The sequence below is a fragment of the Parambassis ranga genome, chromosome 18 (genome assembly GCF_900634625.1).
Source record: "Parambassis ranga chromosome 18, fParRan2.1, whole genome shotgun sequence".
Classification (NCBI taxonomy): domain Eukaryota; kingdom Metazoa; phylum Chordata; class Actinopteri; family Ambassidae; genus Parambassis; species Parambassis ranga.
In genome coordinates, this window is record NC_041038.1 from 10,797,234 (window position 1) to 10,817,867 (window position 20,634).

At 43.8% G+C, this 20,634-nt stretch overlaps 4 protein-coding genes across 5 annotated transcripts; 2 read left to right on the forward strand and 2 right to left on the reverse strand.

Moving 5' to 3' along the window:
• Positions 1 to 440: 440 nt before the first annotated feature.
• On the reverse strand, positions 441 to 8,534 carry efs (embryonal Fyn-associated substrate). Its single transcript, XM_028428817.1, has 8 exons — positions 8,423 to 8,534; positions 7,774 to 7,963; positions 5,774 to 7,090; positions 5,517 to 5,639; positions 3,996 to 4,928; positions 3,832 to 3,903; positions 1,880 to 2,137; positions 441 to 1,525 (listed from the first exon to the last, which is right to left on the reverse strand). The coding sequence occupies exons 2-8, from the start codon at positions 7,783 to 7,785 to the stop codon at positions 1,340 to 1,342; spliced, it is 2,901 nt and encodes a 966-aa protein (XP_028284618.1). The 5' UTR covers positions 7,786 to 7,963; positions 8,423 to 8,534; the 3' UTR covers positions 441 to 1,339.
• A 368-nt stretch (positions 8,535 to 8,902) lies between these two features.
• On the forward strand, positions 8,903 to 11,005 carry dhrs4 (dehydrogenase/reductase (SDR family) member 4). The gene is made up of 9 exons (XM_028428820.1): positions 8,903 to 9,030; positions 9,270 to 9,385; positions 9,513 to 9,690; positions 9,760 to 9,861; positions 9,940 to 10,010; positions 10,095 to 10,146; positions 10,215 to 10,349; positions 10,430 to 10,485; positions 10,561 to 11,005. Exons 2-9 carry the CDS (start codon positions 9,273 to 9,275, stop codon positions 10,673 to 10,675), a joined length of 822 nt encoding a protein of 273 aa, XP_028284621.1. The 5' UTR covers positions 8,903 to 9,030; positions 9,270 to 9,272; the 3' UTR covers positions 10,676 to 11,005.
• Positions 10,854 to 17,910, reverse strand: tinf2 (TERF1 (TRF1)-interacting nuclear factor 2). 2 transcript variants are annotated; one of them, XM_028428819.1, is made up of 12 exons: positions 16,876 to 17,910; positions 15,771 to 16,215; positions 15,567 to 15,640; positions 15,180 to 15,382; positions 14,877 to 14,981; positions 13,707 to 13,802; positions 13,508 to 13,618; positions 12,717 to 12,840; positions 11,865 to 12,627; positions 11,526 to 11,584; positions 11,385 to 11,446; positions 10,854 to 11,234 (listed from the first exon to the last, which is right to left on the reverse strand). In XM_028428819.1, exons 3-12 carry the CDS (start codon positions 15,592 to 15,594, stop codon positions 11,115 to 11,117), a joined length of 1,671 nt encoding a protein of 556 aa, XP_028284620.1. In that variant the 5' UTR covers positions 15,595 to 15,640; positions 15,771 to 16,215; positions 16,876 to 17,910; the 3' UTR covers positions 10,854 to 11,114. The 2 variants fall into 2 exon arrangements, with proteins under 2 accessions (XP_028284620.1, XP_028284619.1); XM_028428818.1 differs by having other exon boundaries at positions 15,567 to 16,215.
• cideb (cell death inducing DFFA like effector b) lies at positions 16,609 to 18,354 on the forward strand. The gene is made up of 5 exons (XM_028428821.1): positions 16,609 to 16,764; positions 16,901 to 17,015; positions 17,285 to 17,443; positions 17,524 to 17,714; positions 17,857 to 18,354. The coding sequence occupies exons 1-5, from the start codon at positions 16,739 to 16,741 to the stop codon at positions 18,002 to 18,004; spliced, it is 639 nt and encodes a 212-aa protein (XP_028284622.1). The 5' UTR covers positions 16,609 to 16,738; the 3' UTR covers positions 18,005 to 18,354.
• Positions 18,355 to 20,634: the final 2,280 nt, after the last annotated feature.

Sequence of the window (20,634 nt, forward strand, 5' to 3'; positions counted from 1 at the left end):
TTTCTACTAAACTACACCCAGCAACTGAATCACTACACAGAGGGCTGCACAGACGCACCCGTGATGAAGGGGGACACCGTTTATGTTTCCATCCACTCTGATGGATGCACCTTCTGTGCAGCGATATGTTGACTCAGCTCAGCTTGGCACCTCAGTTTAGTGTCATGTAATTCCATTATGTTTGAGAGAAGGCAAAAAAAATAAAAAATGAGACCAGCATCATAGGCCAAAAGAAGAAAATAGGAATTTGTGAATTTGGTGGAATTGTCCCTTTAAGATGTGTAGTGTAAATATGACAAATGACCCTTCACTGTGCACACAAAGCATCTGCTGGTAACTGTTGGTAAAGCTTTTTAAAACCAGCGCCGGGCAACACAGTTAAGATCATTATCATAAAAGCAAATGTCAAAATTTGATATATATACATCATCAAGTCTGCAGGAACCTTGCAGGAAAATAAAAAAAAGCAAAAAAAGTGTCAGAAAAGCAGTTCAGAAGACATGTGGAGACAGGTGAACTTGGCCAACAGGTTTCTTATCCATTGTGAGAGACAACCACATGACTGTGGGAAAAAAGACTATGGTTAAGCAATTTCTCACCCAACTACCATTACTCACTCTTAACCCCTCCTTTAATTCTCACATATTCTCCCTCTGAAGAGGTTTCTTGAGTGAATTGCAAGCTATGCTGCAGGTGACCTTTGCTTCTTTTAGTGGAAAGGGATACTACACAAACACACAACCTACACTTGCACAAATCAAGAATGTAAGTTGGGGAATAAGATCCTAAAGGACTCCACATTCTATTACCGTACTTCTCTTTTATATAAAACCCAAAAAGCTCTCCACATGCTGCTCCATCAGCTTCATAATGATAATCACAAAAAGGCCTTTCAGGTATCACAGTTAAAAAAGGAGGCCACAACCAGGATGTAAGGCGTCCTTCTGCACTATTTTTGGAGTAGGGGAGGGGACGGCTAAATAAATAGAGGAAGGAAGGGGAAAATGTGAGGGGAAAGGAAGTATGACAAGCATATTAAAGCAAAGCTCCCAAAAATAAGCAGTCTGAAACCACAGAGTGGCTTCAAATATTCAATAAGTTAACAAAGCGCAGAAGTCAGTATATAAACAAAGGCAACACACACACGCACACACAAGACAAAACCAACACAATCCAGACCCAGCTGCAGGGAGGCTAAAAACGTCACAGGTTTCAATCCCATTCAAATGCAAAGTAGGTATAACAACAAATAAGGCATTTCAATGAGAAAACATATGTGTAGTGTAGGCAAAGTTTTTTTTTTTTTTTTTTTTTTTTTTTACACAGGTGATATGAAATATCATGAAGATATTTCTGCCAGGCGCTGGAGCAAAGTTGAGAAGCCAGCAGCCTGCTGGGAGAGCTCAGCGACACGGTCCACCATCTCCTGCGTGGCAGATACTGACGGGTAGTTTTGGGCAGCGCCCTTTGTTGCCACAACAACTGCCTTCAAGGCCTGGCAGAGTCGCCCCCCTGAGGTTGTGATCTGAAGGGAAAGATAAAGAGTTAGTACCATTGACAGTAAAAACTATGGACAGAGCTTCCGTGACGTCACCCCTTTTGTTTCTGAAGAGCCGTTCTGAGGCTCGGTGGGAGGTTCCAGGACGTTGATGACCGCCGCCATGTTGGCAGCGTCACGTCCGCCAAAACTCCAAATATGGACAAAAAGGGGGAGCACGAGCGGGGTTTGGGGGGGGCAGGAAACTCACGTTGTGATACGTCAACTGTCTGTCACTCAAGCGGCAACGCCCATAATTATGCGTAATTTTAAGTCAGAATACAATTGAACCGAGTGAGTTGTAAAAAAATTCAACCCCCCCACAGAGATACTTCTACGTACTTTGGCCCGGAGGTCAGCGGATGTGAGAAGGCGGGATAGCGTGTCTCCAATAAACACCAGTTTGTGTGCCGTCACGATGAGACTCTTTCCTCTGGCAACAAAAATGCGAGGCGGCTGGTTCCCCTGCACGCTGCTGAAGAGCACGTCGATGGCGTCCGCAAGGCAGGAGAGGTGTGCAAGACTCTGAGAGGAATAGAAGGACAGCAGCTCCGAGTCCTCCAGGGAGAGAGACACTGGCAGAGGAGGGGACGGGGTCAACTGTGCGGGAAAAGACAAAATATGTGTTTTAAAAAGGGACACATGACACTACTACCGGCATGCCAAACAGAGGTTTCCTGGTTTCATATTCAGCAAAGAAGCAACACATCCTCATATTTAAGAAGCTGGAAAAAAAAAGTCTGAGAAAACCAGATGCATAAACGCATACAGTACGTCAATGAGAGTCACTGCTGAAAGAATGACTGTGCCTTTCTGTCACTTATTGTCCTGCAGCCTCCGCCCGATGTAAGGCAAGATTGTTGAGATCTACAAGTGACCCTCTTGTTGCTCGCCTTGGGAATAACAAAGGAAGCCAGCAAGGAGCAGGAAAAAAATGCAGACTGACTGATAAATAGACATGATCTCAATCTGATGCAGCACATTCAAGGCTGAACACAAGACAATACAAGACTGTAATATGTAGGTTACATGTCGTGATGAATTCTCAGTAAAAGCAAATAAAAGGATCTCCATGCAAGATTAATGAGACAGACATAAACAGCGGTGAATGTAACATGAAGCTATGTAATGCTGGGTAAATGTGAGCACAAAGACCGAATTGGATGCAAACATGAGTCACAGTGTGCAATAGTAAACAGGACACAGAGTGAATCAAAGGCTTGGCGATCTACCAGAATGGACAGATCGTTTTATCGTCCATAGAGCACGTTCTATTAATTGCAGTTCTATGTTCGCGCAGACGCATGAGTTTTTTCACTCGTCCAACTCTCAGTGCGCCTAATGTGAACACGACCAACCAGTGACAGCCTCCCTGTTAGGAAGCTACGGCTGAAAACGAAAAGAAAACGGAGGAACTGGTCCCTTAAACGAACTCCAACTTTATGTTCGGTACTGTTTCTGTTTCTTCTAAGCCTGCGACATGTGTCGCAGTGTAAGGGCCGCGTGTATACGTATGTATTATCATGCTACGAGCACGTACGCGCCCACCTCTCTGAACATTACCAGCTCGTTATATTCAGGTTCACTGCTGTTGTGCCGTCAGCAGCTCTTCTACACCTATGTGTGTGTGTGTGTGTGCATGTGTGTGTACATCAGATGCAGACAGAGGCAACAGCTAATGACGTCACCAAATCAATAACGTAGGCATTTGATGAAGAGGCTCCATATGAGGACTCTAGTAAACGGTGGACAGAGGTGACAGCAGCAGCTCCGTTTGTCCTTAGATATGATTCCCATTAAAGTTTGATCACATTAAACTTTAAGAGTTACTTAAGTCTCAATACTGTATTTATTGTTTAACCTTAGGAGGCTCACTTCAGTCTGTTTAAATGACTGTTGAATAATACTTCACAGAATTACGTTAGTCTTCTTTTTAACCTATTTGAAATAAAACTTGATTTTGTTCTGTAATTGTTATTTACATGTGTATTGAAAACTAATACTGAGTGCACATTATCAGAGTTGTCGTTTGCCTTTTAAATCTACTGATAGATAGAAGTGACCAGGTAGGCTACCTGAAGTCATTTACACAGAAACATGCAAATTAGTGTCAATGTAAAAACAAATCGTGATAAAATCGAGATCGTGATTTTATCATTAAAGAATCGTGATATAAAATTTTTGCCATATCGCCCACCCCTAGCTTATCTGTGTGTAAACTTTCTGTGTTTTTCAGTGCTACAAAATAAAATCTGTTACACACTGTTGGTAATAATACGGAACAAAAGCCTCACCCTTGGCTCTGCAGTGATTGTGTGTGTCTGCCCATTCTCAGCCAGGGCCTCAGGAGGTGGCTCAGGCTTACCCTAGTGAAGAGAGAAGTCAGTCATTTAAAATCATGTATACACAAGAAGCATGAAAATACAGATTGGGGCCATTGTAGGTCATTTAATTTTACCTGCAGCTTGACATATCCTACACTGTCCCCTGTAGGTACTGGTGCTGGGATCGGAGTCAAGCCAATCCCTGCGTACTCATTGCTGGGGTCATCCTCTCCATCCACAGGCCCGACTGTGAGAGTCACAGTGGATGAAACAGGAGGCAGCGGGAAGGCAGGCTGTGGGGTTGGAGGCAGGGGCCTCTCCTGGATCCAGCTGCCCTTGCGCGAGCCCATTCCGCCCCCAGATGACTTCCCATCAGGCACCGGGAGAGCAGGTAGAGGCCTCCGTGACAGGGAATCTTGAGATGGCAGGCGCGGCCGGCCCTGAGCTTGTAACAGGAGGGAGCTCTCCTCAAGAGAGCGCTGCACTAGTGTCAGGAGACCTTCAGATGGAGGAGCGTTCCCGATGGCGGACAATGCCGGCAGCAAATCCGAGAGACGAGCCCAGGCCTGCTGAAGAGGTGGCGGAGGATCACCTGAATGACTGGCTTTCCAGGTGGACAGAATTTCAGCCAATGAGGTAGCCAGGTCCCGTGACGACAAAGTGGAGGCCGAGCAGGAGGCCGTGCTCAGCACTGAGTGGACGAGGCTGCAAAGCGAGGCTCTCCACTGCATGTCGCCGGAGCCGTTGCTTGAAACAGAGAGGCGGCGAGTAGAGGTGGAGGAGGATGACAACGAATGGGGAAGGATTTCAATGGTCAGAGCGGGCATGTCATAGATGCCACAGTCAGGCTCGGAGGAGTCCCGTTTATGATCTCCGGTGCTGGCACGTTTCTCATGTCCAGGGACACAGACCTGTCCAAAATCCTCACTGCAGAGACTGCTGATGGACTCTCCTGGTCCCAGAGGCACACCAGGAAGAGTTGGGACACTGTAGACCTCATCGTCCACTTCATCAGGCTGGACATCCAATGTGGACTTATTCAGGCTGATAGTGGGCACATCATAGACCTATAAACAGACAGGATAAGTCAACGTCTGTCTGAAGGGAGGGGAAGATTGTAGACTGGGTTTTTTAACTGTTAGCATAGTGAGTCAGTCTCACATACTGTTAAAATAAGCCAACAGCTGGCACACATTTTCAACTAACATTAAAGGGGAGACCACTTGGGGTTTGCCCTTGGCACGGCCCTGACAAATGGGTGTGACTGGGAGAAAATAGAAGCAGCAGCATTTGGACTGGATAGACAGGCTCCCACAGCAGAAAGAAACAGGTGTGGCCTCGCTTTGAAAGGGGGGGGGGGGGGGGGGCAGGGACTCAGACTAATAGTGGAATGTGGAAAGAAATGGTGGCCGGGTATTTGATAGTCATCTGTTGTTCATGAGCCGATTCACATGTGTGGACATGAATGCAACACAAACGTTTCCCACAGCTCTTTCAGAGCAAAACACTGCTCACTGGGTGGAAGATCGGAATGTTATACACATCACCATGTGGGTCTAAAACAACTGGAATGAATGAATAATGCCGGCAACCAACTCTAAAGGAAACCTTTACAATAATAAAAATTGATGCTATATAGATGGAAGTATCTTTACCTCACACTCAGAGTCAGCTTGTGGTGGGACGCTGCGAGGAGTGTCATAGATGCTATTGTCATCTGTGAGGGATGCAGATGGGACTGGATGCTGCCACCTGCCACTGGGAGGCGTATCATATACCTACCAAGGCCACAGAAGACATTAAATTAAGAATGAAGATTAGGAAGACAACAATACCGATCTGTAGTGTGCTTGAATATCTCTTTCCGCTCATTGCTCATACATAACAAACCACAAAAACATTCAACACATACCTGGTCATCCACAGGGTCTGAGTAATCCTGACTTTCTCCCTTCTTGTTTTGCACATTGCCGTTTCTCTCCGGACCATTACTCGTCCTCTCTTCCTTACTCTGAGGAGTTCCTCTCTGTTTGTCTTCTTCCTGTTGCACGGGTGCAGAAGTCACCTGAGCAGTGGGTCTGGGGACAGAGTTGAAGTCAGCTGATGCTTGCTGTGCATCTTTCCTAGTCACTCCCCTCACCGGAGGTGCTGGTGGAGGAGGTTTGCGGGCAAAATTTGGTGACCCAGGCGCCCTAGCCTGCCCTGCTCTGATCAGCAAAGGGGATCCACGGTGACAGGCCAGGCCGGGTTTGCCTCTAGCAACAGCAGAGTTGGGGGAAACTCCCTTATGCATCGGTCGAGGAGATGCCTGAGCAGGGGATAACTGAGATGGGTGGTGGTGGGCTAGGACTGTAGCAGTGGTCCTATGAAGACTTGCTCCCACCGGAGTAGGAGTTTGGTACATCCCAGGTGCGTCCTGGTTCACTTTGGGCTGCGGGGTACCAGGAGTTCCACCATTTATCGAGGGGCCATTTGAACAGAAAACTGCAGCTCCTCCTGTTGGGGATTGGTAAACATCGTCACTTGCGAGTGGGGTTCCTTTGGGCACCAAGTAACAGTCATCTGAGTGTCCTGTTTCTCTAGGAACAAGATATGTAGTGTCCTCTGGTTCATCAGCTGCCCTTGGTACTCCGCTGGGTGAGAGGTAAACAGACTCCGAAGCCATGAGAACGCCTGGCGGCCTGCTGTGCTGAACTCCTGAAGGCATGGGACTTACAGGAGTCTGATAAAGTGTTCCAGCCATTTCTGTCCCTCGACCCCTGAGAGAGGGTGAGCGTGGACGCCCCGCTACACCAATATCCCAGTTAGGCCTGGGACGAGTGCCAGAACTAGAGTGTGAGCGTGGGCGCCCACCTTCAACTCTGCGTAGCTCCCCAGGCCTTGAGGTAGCTCCCCCTCCTCGTACCTCACCAGCAACTGGTGGAGCGCGATACACTCCATCAACATCATCTGCACTACTGCCGACACCACTCCGGGACAGAGGGGGGCCAGGAGACAGGTAGACCGAGTCTTCACTCGAGGTATAGGTAGAACTAGGAGGCGCAGCGGTCTGGAGGAGTTTAAGGCGGTTGGCTGGGGCAATGCCCTGTCTGCCATGCAGAGAACAGAGCCACCAGCCTGGGCCCCCACTCTGCTCCTGTTCAAGAACCATCAGGATATCACCCTTCCGGAAAGCCAGCTCTTCTGGGCTTTCTGCCGTGTTGTCAAAGAGCGCCTTTGCCAATACCGTCTAGGAAAGAGATGACGACATTTCAGCCTTAATTCACAGTAGCTTGTGTCTTACATCTGCACACTACAAACAAACAGGCACATTGACATGGCAGTATATACGAGAGTATAAAGGGGGCGTTTGTGTAGAACTGTTGAATTGAGAGTGAATAGGAGCGAATAGGGAAGATCTCGTAAAATGCACATGTGAGCCATAGTGGTACAGGAGGAAGGCTGAACAACAACAAAAAAAGATGGAGAATGTAAAATGCTAACAATCGCAGCTGTGGCGGTAATCATGAGGAGGAGGAGAGGCAGAGAATGAGGGGCGCAGTCAGTCAGGGTGGATCAATGATCAAATGGACACAAGAGCTTAATGGTAATGAGCGGGATGAGAGGGAGGGGGAAGGGATGAGAGGCACATCTGTCCCCTTGCTGTTTAGGGTTTAATTGCCAACCCAAAGCCAGAGAGTCAGGCCCCCTTTCATTTTCTAAACCAACCCCCCAGGGACTGCTAGGCTGCACTGAACCATGTGGGACCCCCCCCTTTAAAACAGCAAAGGAGGCAATGGAGCCCCTGATAAAAATCATATACTAACAATTATACCTGTAGAAGCATAAACGATATATTTGAAGTTAAAAGTACATTTTGATCACACTTTAAGTGCATGCAGATTTACACAGAGACACAATACTTGTACTTACCGAGACAGACATGGTTGCTTAGCTATCAGTTAAGTATCCTTGAAACTACAATTCAAGTGTACTGATCAGTCGGATCATCTATCCAGGTCTGCTGCGGTTCTCACAGATGTGCGGGCCGGATGATTGATTCGGTGCCGGGGCACACATCTCAAGGTCTGGATGCCTCGTCACCGCCGCCTTCATGCGGACCCTGCAACCCACGAGGAAACCCTCTTCATATTAAACACACTTATAGCAAGTGCACACAAATACACGTGAAATGATATGAAGGAAGAGCAGAGACAACACCTGTCTACGCTTTCCACGCCCAGAAACAGCTACGTTCGAAGAAACCCGTAAGCTAGTGTTAGCTTAGCTTCGCATATAAATAAGCGGTCTCCATTTGTGGTTGTGTGAAACGGCTGTCCGGACAAAAAGATAAGTTATATGAAGAATATACTAAAAAAAAATAAAACACGATATGTTGGTGCGGCCTAGCTACAACCACTAGCTAAATATATAATGTTAGCTAGTACTGAGTTCGGATATCTACATCGCCCTTCGCTGCTAATGCAAAACAACAATGCATCGCCGGATAAAACCAACGAAGCCGAACTGTTTACAAAGCAAAAAATTAGCATACAAAGGCAAGATGTTGCTAAAGAATTACCTTTCTTTTTCTTAACGCCGATAAACTTCCCATCAGAGTACAGCCTGTGATGTTAAATCACTTCTTTTCAGGCGTGAAAATCTGTGGCCATCGGCGTTCAATCATATTCGATGACAACAAAATTATCTCCGCCTCCTCAGAGCCGTGGATTTTTCGCTGATCTATAAACATACACGTGGGTGTAAACCCCTGTCTTTAGTCCCATCCACTTTACGTGAAATCGGGTAACATGTCGCAGCCCGGAACACACAGCTTCTGTGATTGGCTCGTTCTTGTGAGTTGCGTTTGAGGACATCTGATTTCGGCCGTTGATTAGAAAACTAGCTATAAATACTGAATTTTATGCAGTATGCTATTACTATTTCTGGTCACAAAAGTAAAAAATACTAATAAGTTACGTGGGGTTTATAATTAACACGAGTGTAAAAATAAATTATAAACAAGCTAAATGCATTGAGGCTTTTATTTTGACAGCTAAACGTTAACCCGGAAAACACTGAAAGTAACAACACATGAAGCGTCGGCGGTCAAAAGTCCAAACTTAAAGGAGGTTTTAATCAAATTCTCTCCTTTCACTGCTGTATGTGCGGTTTTGCATAAACTGCAGGGTAAAGTAATGCTCCTGATTGTATTTGCAAAATTTGTTTTAGATCATTAGGACAGTGTGTGTTGTTTAAATGACTTGTCTTTTATTATTTCCTAAATACCGACCAAGTATTTAACCATAGATGTTGCTACTGCACCATAGATCAGTAATGTGTGTTATTACCTCTTTTAACTCTCCTAGAATTCAGCCACCTCTGTCAGATGACCTCTACCCTACTGATCTGTTTGTGTGTGTTCACAGGTGATGTTTAGAAGTGTCATGAGGTGCCTTCGGACCAATCCTGTAGGTGGCCAAAGACACATGTCTCAAAGCAGTCTTGCAGGGAAGGTAGCCATAGTCACTGCCTCCACAGATGGGTAAGAATAACCATTACTGAGCCCTTATTAACACCAAACAACATTCACGATCTTCAAGATTCTTCATTTAAAGAATCCTTATTTATGATGTCATGCTGCTCTCTGTCATCCTACTCCTACTCCTCAGCATTGGTCTGGCTGCAGCTCAGGCTTTGGGTAAGCGAGGGGCCCATGTGGTTGTGAGCAGCCGGCGGCAGACCAATGTGGACAAGGCCGTGGCTCTACTGCAGAGCCAGAGCATCAAAGTGACGGGAACCACCTGCAACGTCGGCAAAGGAGAAGACAGAGAAAAGCTGGTTCAAATGGTGAATCTCTTACTTATAATTTGTGTGTTTACATTTCTTCTCGTATGAATCTGTGTGTGTTTGGTTCAGACTCTGGATCAGTGTGGCGGGATTGACATCCTGGTGTCCAACGCAGCTGTCAATCCTTTCTTTGGAAACATCATGGACTCCACAGAGGACGTCTGGGACAAGGTGCACACAGTCATGAACTTACTTATCAGCCTGTATTTGAATACAGATTAAATAATTAGTTTCTACATTTCTTCCCAGATTCTGGCCGTGAATGTAAAGTCAGCCTTCCTCATGACCAAGCTGGTGGTTCCTCATATGGAGAAGAGAGGGTGAGAGACAAATAAATAGATGACAGGCTGTAACAGTGTCCTCTTGTATGTATACAGCTGATTTGTTGTGTGTTTTTCCTTTAGAGGAGGAAATGTAATATTTGTATCATCTGTGGCTGGATACCAACCGATGCAGGTCAGTGAGAGGGGCTTTCTCATATTTACATGGAGTGATTGGAAAGTTTATGGCACGTGCCTTTGCAGGCTTTGGGTCCTTACAGTGTGAGTAAGACGGCCTTGCTGGGTCTAACCCGGGCTCTGGCTCCTGATCTGGCTCAAAGCAACATCAGAGTTAACTGTGTGGCCCCTGGAGTTATCAAGACACGCTTCAGCTCTGCGGTGAGGAAACTCAGCTACAGCTACAACAAACATTAAAAAGTCATGTTTTCTGATACTAATATATTTCTGCTTTGTCCCAGTTATGGCAAAATGAAGACATCATGGACGAGTTTAAAAAGCAGCTCAGTATTAAAAGGTGACAAGTCACGCTTATGTAGGATCAAAGCTTGGGATAGAAACATGTAACTATGTTATTCTGTTTATCTCTTAGAATTGGAGAGCCAGAGGAAATCGGAGGGGTGATTGCATTCCTGTGCTCAGAGGAGGCTTCCTACATAACAGGAGAGACCATCACAGTGACTGGAGGAATGGGCTGCCGGCTTTGAACCTCCAACAGCAACAAACGAGCTCCTATATTTGTCTTTCTGTGTTTGATTGTTAATTATAATTTGACTAGTAAAGCTAGTGACTGGCATACTCTTCAACCAATGATTCCTGCTGACTGCTCTGTGTTAAAAACCTCGAAGATGTTAAAAACATAATGCAGAATAAGCCACAACTAAATGAAAAATGAATAATATTAAGTCTTTATTTACAAAGTAAAACTGCAATAACCAGTTGAAATAATACAAAGTTACATTACAGTGCCCATAATCAGCATTGGAATCTATTCAATGTTATTTTTACATGATAATAAAAACAATTTATCAACTTAACATCGACCTGATTCTTCCACAGTTGAGGCTAAATAAACACATTATAAGAACCATGTGTGGAAAACACGTCGACAGTCCCGAGTCCTCTGGCATAAAAAGTCCCATTTCATCATCTGCTTTTCTTGCCAGCGGACAACAAGTTGCTCCGGCTCATCCCGGGCCTCCAGAACTCCCTCAGAGTGGGGACGTAAGTACCATGTTTGGTCTTGTAGTATCGCTTCATGAACAGCTGGGGGAGACAGACAGACACAGACTTAGAAACACAACGTGTGTTTATGATGAACATAATGTGCACTTTGGTTTGTGGTATATTTAGTTCAAAGTTCTTTTTTTCTTATGCCCACAGAGCACCACAGAAAGAGAACTAAAACATACATACCCTGCCTTTAAAGTTCTTCGTTGCCTCATCTTCAGAATCGGCAACGTAGTCGTCACCATCTCCTGGAAGGTAAAAGTAAACACAGATGAATTAAAACCTCTGAAAACTCTTTCTTATTTTGAAATTCTACTTTAAAATCACCTGTATTACTCCGTGGATGAGAGGGAGAGCTGCTCACACTGGTTAATAAGGGATGATTTCTGTCAAGTAGAAACAATAGTTACAGTCTACTACTTTAGTCACTTTGTTTACTTCTAATTTAAGTCAGAAAATAAACAGGAAACACAGCAAAGACACCTGTATCCCTAGCAGGACAACAACAAGTACACATACTTATCTAATAACGAACACTACTTCAAAAAGACAATTGAATCCAGAAACTGTGAATAAACCTTTTTTTATTGTAAGGTTTAAACATGGTCTACAAATGTTAATCCAATGAATCCAAGACAGAGGTGAGAAATTTCAAGCGTCTCTTACTCTTTATCACCCAAGCCTGGGAAGTCGCGGGTTTGCCGGTTGCTTGTTTGTTTGAATGTAGCTTTTCTGGAGGGCGACTTTCTCCTCTGACGCTCCACATAATCAGAATTTTCTCCTCCGGTGTCAGCCCTCTTCGTGCCAAGAGAGGTCTCTGACAGCTTTTCAATAATAACTTCAGGCTGGCTGCTCACACATGAAGCAAAAATGGAGCGGAGGAATGGATCTTCAGGAAGATTTTTGACACCCAGCTTGGTCATATGAGCTGCCAAACCTTCTCTGTCACACCCTTCCTTTCGTACAGTTTGTGCTCCATCTGCCTCAGTCCCATTTTTTCTTTGGTAACCTCTGAAATGCCTCTTTTTCCCTGATCTTTTCACACCTAACAGTTCTTCTTCCTTTGCCTCATCAGAGTCACTCTCTCTTTCGTCTGGTTTCTTGCGTTTTCCCCCATCACATTGAATCAAAGCACGTCTGTCCTCCTCCACCTGTCCTTGTCCCACTTTGGATGTTCTCCTCTGTGTATTTAAAGTCAATTTAAAGTTGTCTTTTTCCTCTCGTGCTGCATCTTTTGAACCGCCTGCCTTGTCACCTTGTAGTGTCCTTTGGCTGGCAGAAATCATGACTGGTACATCTTCATTTGATATTAGTCCAATAACAGGTGTAATAAATGTTTGGTCTCTTGTTTGATTTGAGGCCACCCGTCCGGACGGAGGCAAAGAGAGTGACGCCAGGATGGGGTCTCCCATGTTTGGAGGTAGGGATGCTGTACAAAGTAAACAAAACAAATGATGCGTGGTATTATTCTTGACTTACACCCAAGTGGCTGTTGTTAAAGTTCAGACATTACTCAACCTGCTGACTCCAGATGACCCAGACAGGCTTGATGCTCCAGCAAAATGTTGAGAAGCTGGGGCTGGGTGGCTGCCTGTGCACACTCCTCCAGAACAGGGGGGGCATCACTGAGCCAGGACACAGTCTAAAGACAAATTAATAATCAGTGATATAAAAAAAAAAAAAAGCAATAAAATATGTGTCTAATAGGGCTGAACGATCTATCGTTTTAGACCGAAAATTGCGATCTCAGACAACGCGATTTGGAGATCGTCAAAGCCACGATTTTTCGCACTGCTCCTAACTGAATCAGGTTTTGTTTTGTCAAACGCTATGGCTGAAGACAAAAAGAAAATGGAGGAACTGGTCCCTAAAACGAACTCCACCTTTATGTTCGCTGCTGTTGTGCCGTCAGCAGCTCTTCTACACCTGTGTGTGTGTGGGAGGGCCGCCGTGTGTGTACGTCAGATGGAGACAAAGGCAACAGCTAATGACGTCACCAACACAATAACGCAGGCATTTGATGAAGAGGCTCCATATGAGGACTCTAGTAAACGGTGGACAGAGGTGACAGCAGCAGCTCTTTAAATTTCTTTAAAGAATCGCGATATAACATTTTTGCCATATCACCCACCCCTAGGTATGATGTAAGTTTCTGTGATCTTTGCAAATGCTCATGTGCACTAAAACTTGATTTGAAAAAAATCGTGGATGAAATCGAAATCGCAATATTTGCCAGAAAAATCGCAATTCAATTTATTCTTAAAATCGTTCTGCCCTAGTGTCTAAGTAAACAAGCGGCTTTTCTTTACCTGAGCCAAGCTCGGAACTGGAAGCAACTGATCCAGTCGGATCAGAAACTCCCACATTAGCTTCTCCAGCTCCTGGTCGAACTTTGAGCCGAATTCTACTGGAAATTGTTCCTATCAGAAAACAGGATAAAAATAAGTCTGTCATTACATTACATGAACAGAACAGAGATCCAGTTGAGATGTGAGGCACAGTACTCACCTTGAAGAACAGTTCTCTCTCTGACGGGTGTTCGAGCAAAGAGTGAATTAAGAAGTGGAAGTTTTCAACAGATTTTTTAATTTTGACGTCCTTCTTCTAAAACAGACAAAAAAGCATACATTTAACATACACAACAATGTCTAATTCAGCATCACTACTATATGATAACACCCAAAACCCTAAATATTTTAATGTGTTGTATCTCAGCATGTGCACTGCAGTGTTAATTTTGTTGACTAATCATTTTCGTCATAGTTTTCGTTAACGACCTTTTTTTTTGCTGATAAAAATGAGACGATAACTAAATAAAAACTAACGCACGGTGCCAAAAACGAAGACGAAATGTATCGACACTTTCGTCAACGAATAAAAACGAGACGAAATTATTGATGGAGACGAGATCCAATCAGAGTAGATTTTGTTTGTGGAGGGACGAATCAGGAGACGGCGGCAGAGAGCCAATCAGAAGTGATCTCTCTGCGTAAGGACGTTACCCCGTGATGCTGGAAGAAGGCGTCCTCATGCATGGTAACACAACACAGGAGAAGAACACACACACGGACACGTTTTATGTCAAGACAAACAAGACGGTTCAAACCGTGTGGAGCGACTATCAGCTGTAAAAACACAACAAACCTGAAGCGACATTTGCAGACGAGTCATCTTAACTTCCGCTCAAAGATACACGTGACAAAATCTATAAATGAAGACACCGCTGCTGATGGTTTTACAGCATGCGCACTGTTTCTAAGTTGTCACGAAAGTGTTTTGCTGTAGTTATGGAGTATTTATGAGGAAGGTCATGACTGAACAGTGTATTCAGGGAGAGCAGCTCACTGTTCACTGGGTCTTTTGTGAAAAGGTCATAGCAATTAAATAAAGAGGTGTTTGTTTCAAATAACACAAGTTAAAGCTGTGCCTGTTTTATTGCACTTCAAACCTTAAATATTTCATTAAAAAATATATATCATAGAATTTTAGTCGACTAAATCCACGGCAGATTTAGTCGACTAAAACTAGACTAAAAGTTAAACAATGTTGATGACTAAAACGTGACTAAAATCAAATGACATTTTAGTCACAAGACTAAAATAAAAACTAAATCAGAAATTGCTGCCAAAATTAACACTGGTGCACTGTTGAAATGATGCAAGTCTGACGTTTTTTTACCATAGTGGCTGTGGAGGAGGCAGGGACGGCTGGAACACAGATTCTTTCCAGATGTGCCTGGATTACCTTGACATCAGGAGCCCTGCTGCATAACTCCATAATTAACTGAAAAGAAAATTGAACACAAACATATGAGGGGAAAAAATATATTGCCTGACAAGAACTGCCACCATCTGGGGACTTATCCCATAGAAAGGCAAGATGGTGGATGTGGTGCTCTGCCAGAGATGGAGAAGGAGAATAAACAGATCATGAGAGACACACAGCTAAAAACTTGATTCCCCCTTCTTGTGTCTCACTTACCCTTCCTCTCAGACCCAGTGCCAGTTTGCTCTGGTGTCTCAAGGTGAGGAGCCCAGGCACGGTCTCGCAGGCTGAAGTCACAAACTCCTCCAAGATGCCGTATTGCATCACATCCTTCTGCTTCAGGACCTTCCAGAGAGCTGCAGACACCAGGCGCACCGGCGGGGCCAGGAGCTGCAGCGCAGCAAAGGGAAGGCTGACATCTGTGCAAGAGACAAACATCCAGTGATGTATCAAGTAATCTCACTACATCATTGGAAAGTGATGTTCTAATGCATAGCTGCCATTATTTAGCTCACTGTACCCCCATCTAAAAATGGATCCTCCAGATAAATTGCCATGGTTACAAATCCGTAATCTCGGGTTTCTCGGGATTCTGCCACTTACCCTTTTCTTTAGGTTTTCTTTCGGCCATTCCACTGACTCAGTTAGCTATGTTAGCTTAGCAACTTCGACTCTTCCTGGAGTTGTTTTAAAAAGAAAAAGCGAAACAAACACAAACCACCTTACAAAGGCGCCGATGTTTACTGACAGAGTTACCTATTATTACACATCGCAGTCACTATTTTCGTGCAATGGCAGCAAACAAACCTAGTCCACTTGTATTAAAAGTTCTGCTTCCCATTCTCCCGCCTTCACAGACATGTCAATAACAATCCTACTTTAGGTGTACCGAATTGGCGGTGCTAACGCACTGTGAACGCAAAAAAACACGAAACTCCACACTGGGGACCGCCAAAGTGTGTTAAACAAGCGCACCCAAGATCATTTCCGGGATGGCAGGTAGTGACGTTGACCGGATGTTGACACGTTACACTTTTTATTTTTTAACAAATTAAAACGATAAAAGAGGAGAAAACATTAGTATCTAAAAATGTAAGGAAACGGTTAATGATATACTTTAAAAACACGGGATTATTTAGTCGTATTTAATTTATGTAAATTATTCCCTCTGACTAATCTCGACGTCCACACTCCAGTCCGGTAGGTGGCGGTAAATGAACCTTAAACTGGTTGCCAACCGCCAGCTAAATTCCTATAAGAAGAAGAAGAAGAAGAAAGAAAACATTACAAAGTAAAGTAGAATGATGTGAAGACGCATAAATGCTATAAAACTTTAAAAAAATGAAATAATACAAGAAAACCAGTGACGCCCTATATTCAAATTACAATGGTGTAAACAATTCAAAAATATTCTATAGGCATATATGGTATATCAGCATTAACAAATATTGCCTGGACCAATATATTAACTGATATTAGTTTATTGTAGACATGTACTTTATGTGTTATTAAGTCATATTGATTTAAAACATGATTAGTAGTGATGAATAATTAATCATTAATGTCAAACACCTAGCTATAGAGATAATATTCTATTTGTGTGTGAACGATGTGAACTTCGCTCTGTTCTCTTCTGTATCTGAGTTATCACCAGGTCTGTGTCAAAGTCCAGTTGCTGCGTCAAAGACAGCAGCACAGGCGTTATTTGTCAGGTTGTCTCAACCAAACAGCCTATAAACAAATAAGGCTGCGAAAGAAGAAGAAAACCCGCCAGCATGGATACCGGATCCTCTTTTATCAAGTAAGTACAGGAATAGTTTGGATGTGTTGGTAGACTTTTGTATCTATTCATTTTAATGTTTTAGAACCTTATGTTAGGAAATTCATCCTGTATTTTTCTTTTTCATTTCACCTTTTTTCTTCTGTCCTGTCCTCAGATCTGTAACCAAGAGAGTGTGGTCTCCACCACAGCGACCTTTCAGAGTGTGTTGCAACAACAGAGAGACCAGGAAGGGCATCACAGCTGGGACCCTGGAGGAGCTGAAGGAGAGGGTGAGAGTGACTAAAATAAGTTTAATAAGGATAAAACTGTAAGAAGCAACTATAACGACGACTACAAACGGGTAAGAAAATATTAAATGTAGGATACTTGATGATGTCAAAACCATGAGTCAGGGCTGAGATAAGATGTCTGCAGGGAAACTAGCCAGGGCAGTAACAGCAGTGGTTGAATTGTTAGAGCAATAGATACAACTGGTGTATATCTAAATCTAAACATGTAGGTTTAATGCGTCACAATAACCCATCGTTGTTCCTGGTAGGTATGCCAGGCATTGCTGCTGTCTCTGTCTGCCATGTCTCTGTCTCTGGTGTGTGAGGAGGATGGCACAGAGGTTGACTCTGATGAGTTCCTCATGACCTTACCTGACAACATCATGCTCATGGCCCTGCAGCCCGGACAGACATGGAGACCACAGGCGGTATGTGTGACCACAGAAAGACAAACTCATTAAAAGCTCCACATATTTTGTCTCTAATTTTTTGTCTCTTGTCCAATCAGGGTGCATTAGTGTCCAGACCTCAAGACCACAACAAGCCACGCACAGGGAGGGACATAGCCCGTGTCACCTTTGACCTGTACAGGATAAGCCCCAAGGATGTTTTTGGCTCCCTGAGCGTAAAGGCCACATTTCAAGGCCTGTACTCTGTGAGCGCTGATTTTCAGTGTCTAGGTCCAAAGAAAATCTTCAGGTAAGAAGACTTCTGGCAGCTCTGGCACTGATATTTTACAGTTTTACCTAAAAGCATGCACGTTATGTCTAATAACATGATGCAAGAACTTTTGAATATAACCTTCAGAGGTTTTTAGAAGTGTTACTTTCCTGTTTTCCAGAGAAGCGCTCCGTGTGGCCTCCACTCTCCTCCAGGCTGCTGGTCACCTGCTCATCACTTCCGCCTCTATGATCCGCCGCATTATTGAAGGCGCAGAGCTGTGGCAGCCGCAGCCGCAGAGGACAGAGTACACAGCCAGCTGGAACTAAATGAGCCTCCATTTAGATTGCACTCTTGAAACCAGGTTCTTATTGATTGGTAGAGGTAGTACGCTTTGCTTATTAAGTTGAGAAAAAACAAACCACGGACAATCTGTAAACACGATGGTAGTCTTAAGAGATGATTGTACGAATGCATGAATCCTGTTGCCTTTAGTATAAACTCAGCGGAAGCTCAAAATGCAGCAAGATAACAAGAGATTATTACTATATTTGTGCAATATCTGTGCACAATCTCTAAGAACCAGTCACTAGTAATCTCATAAGAAATCATCAGAAGAGTCATATAGGAGTAAGACTGTTTTACTTGAACAAGAATAAAATAATATACACAATACAAACTCTCACCAGTGTAAAACAGTGTCTTAACTGTGACTGTACATAATTGAAACTAGATACATTTTGAAACTAAACATATTCAGCAAACATAGTAATAGTATAACAGGAAACTAGATGACATAAATCTTAATATAATAATATAATATATTAACTTGAAAATTGAAAACAAACAGCTTTTTTTTTTTTATTCCTCCCACTGCTCACCTGGTTGTCAGTGTCTTGACGTTGATCACTGCCTGTGTGTACTGCTCCTCAGTCATCCACCAAGGCCTTCGTTTCTTTACCATGTAGCGCATTTTAGCAAACGACCGAACAAGTGATGGTCGGGAAACTCCGATCGACACAGCCAGACGGTCGTACTGCTCACTGTCTGGATACTGGCAGTGTACAAAGGCGCTTTTCATCATTAACAACTGAGCCTGTGATTTTGTATTGCTGCACACGGGGGTAGAAAGGGTGCTGACTACAGGGGGGTCTTGCTGTTGGGCAAAGGTAAATGCAACAGGACTACTGTTCCCGTCTGTGAGCTCCTTACGTTTGGCTGTGTCAGTGACAGAACAGGTGCTGTTAGTTTCCTCTGCTTGCAGTTCTTCCCCCAGCAGGTGCGTATTTGTGATGGAGCACAGGTCAGTCAGTGAATATGTGTCACAAGTTTGTGTTTGAGACTGGAAGATAAGCAGAGAACTGGAATCCAGTGGTGTCTGAGGCACTGCAACATCAGGGTGGGCAGGCTTCTCCAGCTCTGGTTGGGTGCAGAGTCTCTTGCTCTCCATCATACTTTCATTATCTTGTTTCCTCTTTCTCGTCTTGTCTATCTCTGCTGTTGTTCTCCGCTTTTTTGAAGTATTGCTTTCTTTCTTGTCCATCTTTTTCTTCATTGGTTGCTTATTTCTTTCCTCTTCAGCACTCTTGTTTCCTTCCATTATTCCTCCATCTTTTGCAATCCTTTGTTTCTCTTCAACCTCGCTTGTTCGTCTCTTCTTTCTCTCACGCTTCTTCGCCTCTCTCCCTGTCCTGTTTTGTAGCTCTGTGTTTCCCCGAGCTTTCCCTTGACTTGGCATGACCTCCTTCCGGATCCTACAGATGTCTCTATAGTCCCAGCTGATACCATAGCGGAGTCTTTGTGCCATAAACCACACCTTTACTTGGTCCGGGTGCAAGGAGCAGCGCTGTGCCAGTGCAGTTGTCTGACTGTGTGTCAGGTATGGAAACGTATCAAAAGCTTTCTCCAGCTCTGCAGCACCAATCGGCTGCAGGTCAATCTGGTGTGAGTGCACCCATATGATCTTCTGACTCTCAGAGAGCAGGGGGAGACACACTGCACTGTTCTGGTTCATGGTGAAAGCCATGGGGGGAACGCTAATGCCTGTTTCAGTTTGAGGTTCTCGAGGAGCATCAGGTGGGGTTTGTCTGAGCGTTGGGGGAGGCTTTACTCAGACAAATTTCTTACTTATCTGTGATTGTGACTCCTGCAAGTTGGAAAATATATTAATATTAAATACATCAAAACTTTAAGGTGATTATCTGAATCACTGCCATGTTTCCCAAGCAAATAGTTAGATCACTACTTCAGTAATTCAAGGCTTTCTATTGCCACACATGACAGCTGACTTCATTTCATAGTATCTTTTTTTTTAGCTAATACCATATGCTATTTTATAACTTATAACTGTAACCTATAATAATGATTATAACATTTATAAGCTGCCAATGGTAACACATGCTAACGTCATCAATTATTTATTAATGTATGATCAATTCCCCATTGATTAGGCTGTCTCGGCAGAGCTTGTTTACATTAGCACAACGAGTTAAAACATAAGTTTAGCTAGCATTCTCATGTCCATACACAGTGTAGGTGTTCACCTGTATAACTGTTTACTTCCGTCGAACTGCAGTTGGTGACTCGATCGGAGTTTTAACCCCTAAAATCTCCAAAAAATATCCCCTTAATGTCTTATTTTTCAGCGGAGTGGGGTCATCCGAGGTTAAAAACCCGCGGCCACGCCCTGCGTCAGTACGTACAGGTGGACGTAGGCTACGTTCCATCATCGCGTCATAAAGCAGGAAGTAGCAGTCCTTTTTTTTTTTTTTTTTAAATCTTTATTTATAACAATGTCACTTACAATTTATACATATAAACAACAAATAACATAAACAATACATAAAGCAAGGCAAAGAGTCTGCTAGGTTACAGCAATATTACATTTTTCAGCAAGTGCAATCGTTTTAAATAATTTCTTATTAGTTAGTTTAAGTTTATTGATGGAAGCTAAATATAT

What these genes read in the sequence shown, in the direction of transcription:
- dhrs4 (XM_028428820.1), top strand. Translation starts at nt 9,273, where the DNA reads ATGTTTAGAAGTGTCATGAGGTGCCTTCGGACCAATCCTGTAGGTGGC. An exon ending in CAGAGGACGTCTGGGACAAG is followed by an intron (nt 9,862 to 9,939) that starts GTGCACACAGTC and finishes ATTTCTTCCCAG; the next exon opens with ATTCTGGCCGTGAATGTAAA. An exon ending in CCTCATATGGAGAAGAGAGG is followed by an intron (nt 10,011 to 10,094) that starts GTGAGAGACAAA and finishes TTTTTCCTTTAG; the next exon opens with AGGAGGAAATGTAATATTTG.
- efs (XM_028428817.1), bottom strand. An exon ending in AAGCTGACTCTGAGTGTGAG is followed by an intron (nt 4,929 to 5,516) that starts GTAAAGATACTT and finishes GTCTGTTTATAG; the next exon opens with GTCTATGATGTGCCCACTAT. An exon ending in CAATCACTGCAGAGCCAAGG is followed by an intron (nt 2,138 to 3,831) that starts GTGAGGCTTTTG and finishes TTTCCCGCACAG; the next exon opens with TTGACCCCGTCCCCTCCTCT.
- tinf2 (XM_028428819.1), bottom strand. Translation starts at nt 15,594, where the DNA reads ATGGCCGAAAGAAAACCTAAAGAAAAGG. An exon ending in CAGTTCCGAGCTTGGCTCAG is followed by an intron (nt 12,841 to 13,507) that starts GTAAAGAAAAGC and finishes ATTTGTCTTTAG; the next exon opens with ACTGTGTCCTGGCTCAGTGA. An exon ending in GGGTCATCTGGAGTCAGCAG is followed by an intron (nt 12,628 to 12,716) that starts GTTGAGTAATGT and finishes TACTTTGTACAG; the next exon opens with CATCCCTACCTCCAAACATG.
- cideb (XM_028428821.1), top strand. Translation starts at nt 16,739, where the DNA reads ATGGATACCGGATCCTCTTTTATCAA. An exon ending in ACCGGATCCTCTTTTATCAA is followed by an intron (nt 16,765 to 16,900) that starts GTAAGTACAGGA and finishes TCCTGTCCTCAG; the next exon opens with ATCTGTAACCAAGAGAGTGT. An exon ending in TGGAGGAGCTGAAGGAGAGG is followed by an intron (nt 17,016 to 17,284) that starts GTGAGAGTGACT and finishes TGTTCCTGGTAG; the next exon opens with GTATGCCAGGCATTGCTGCT.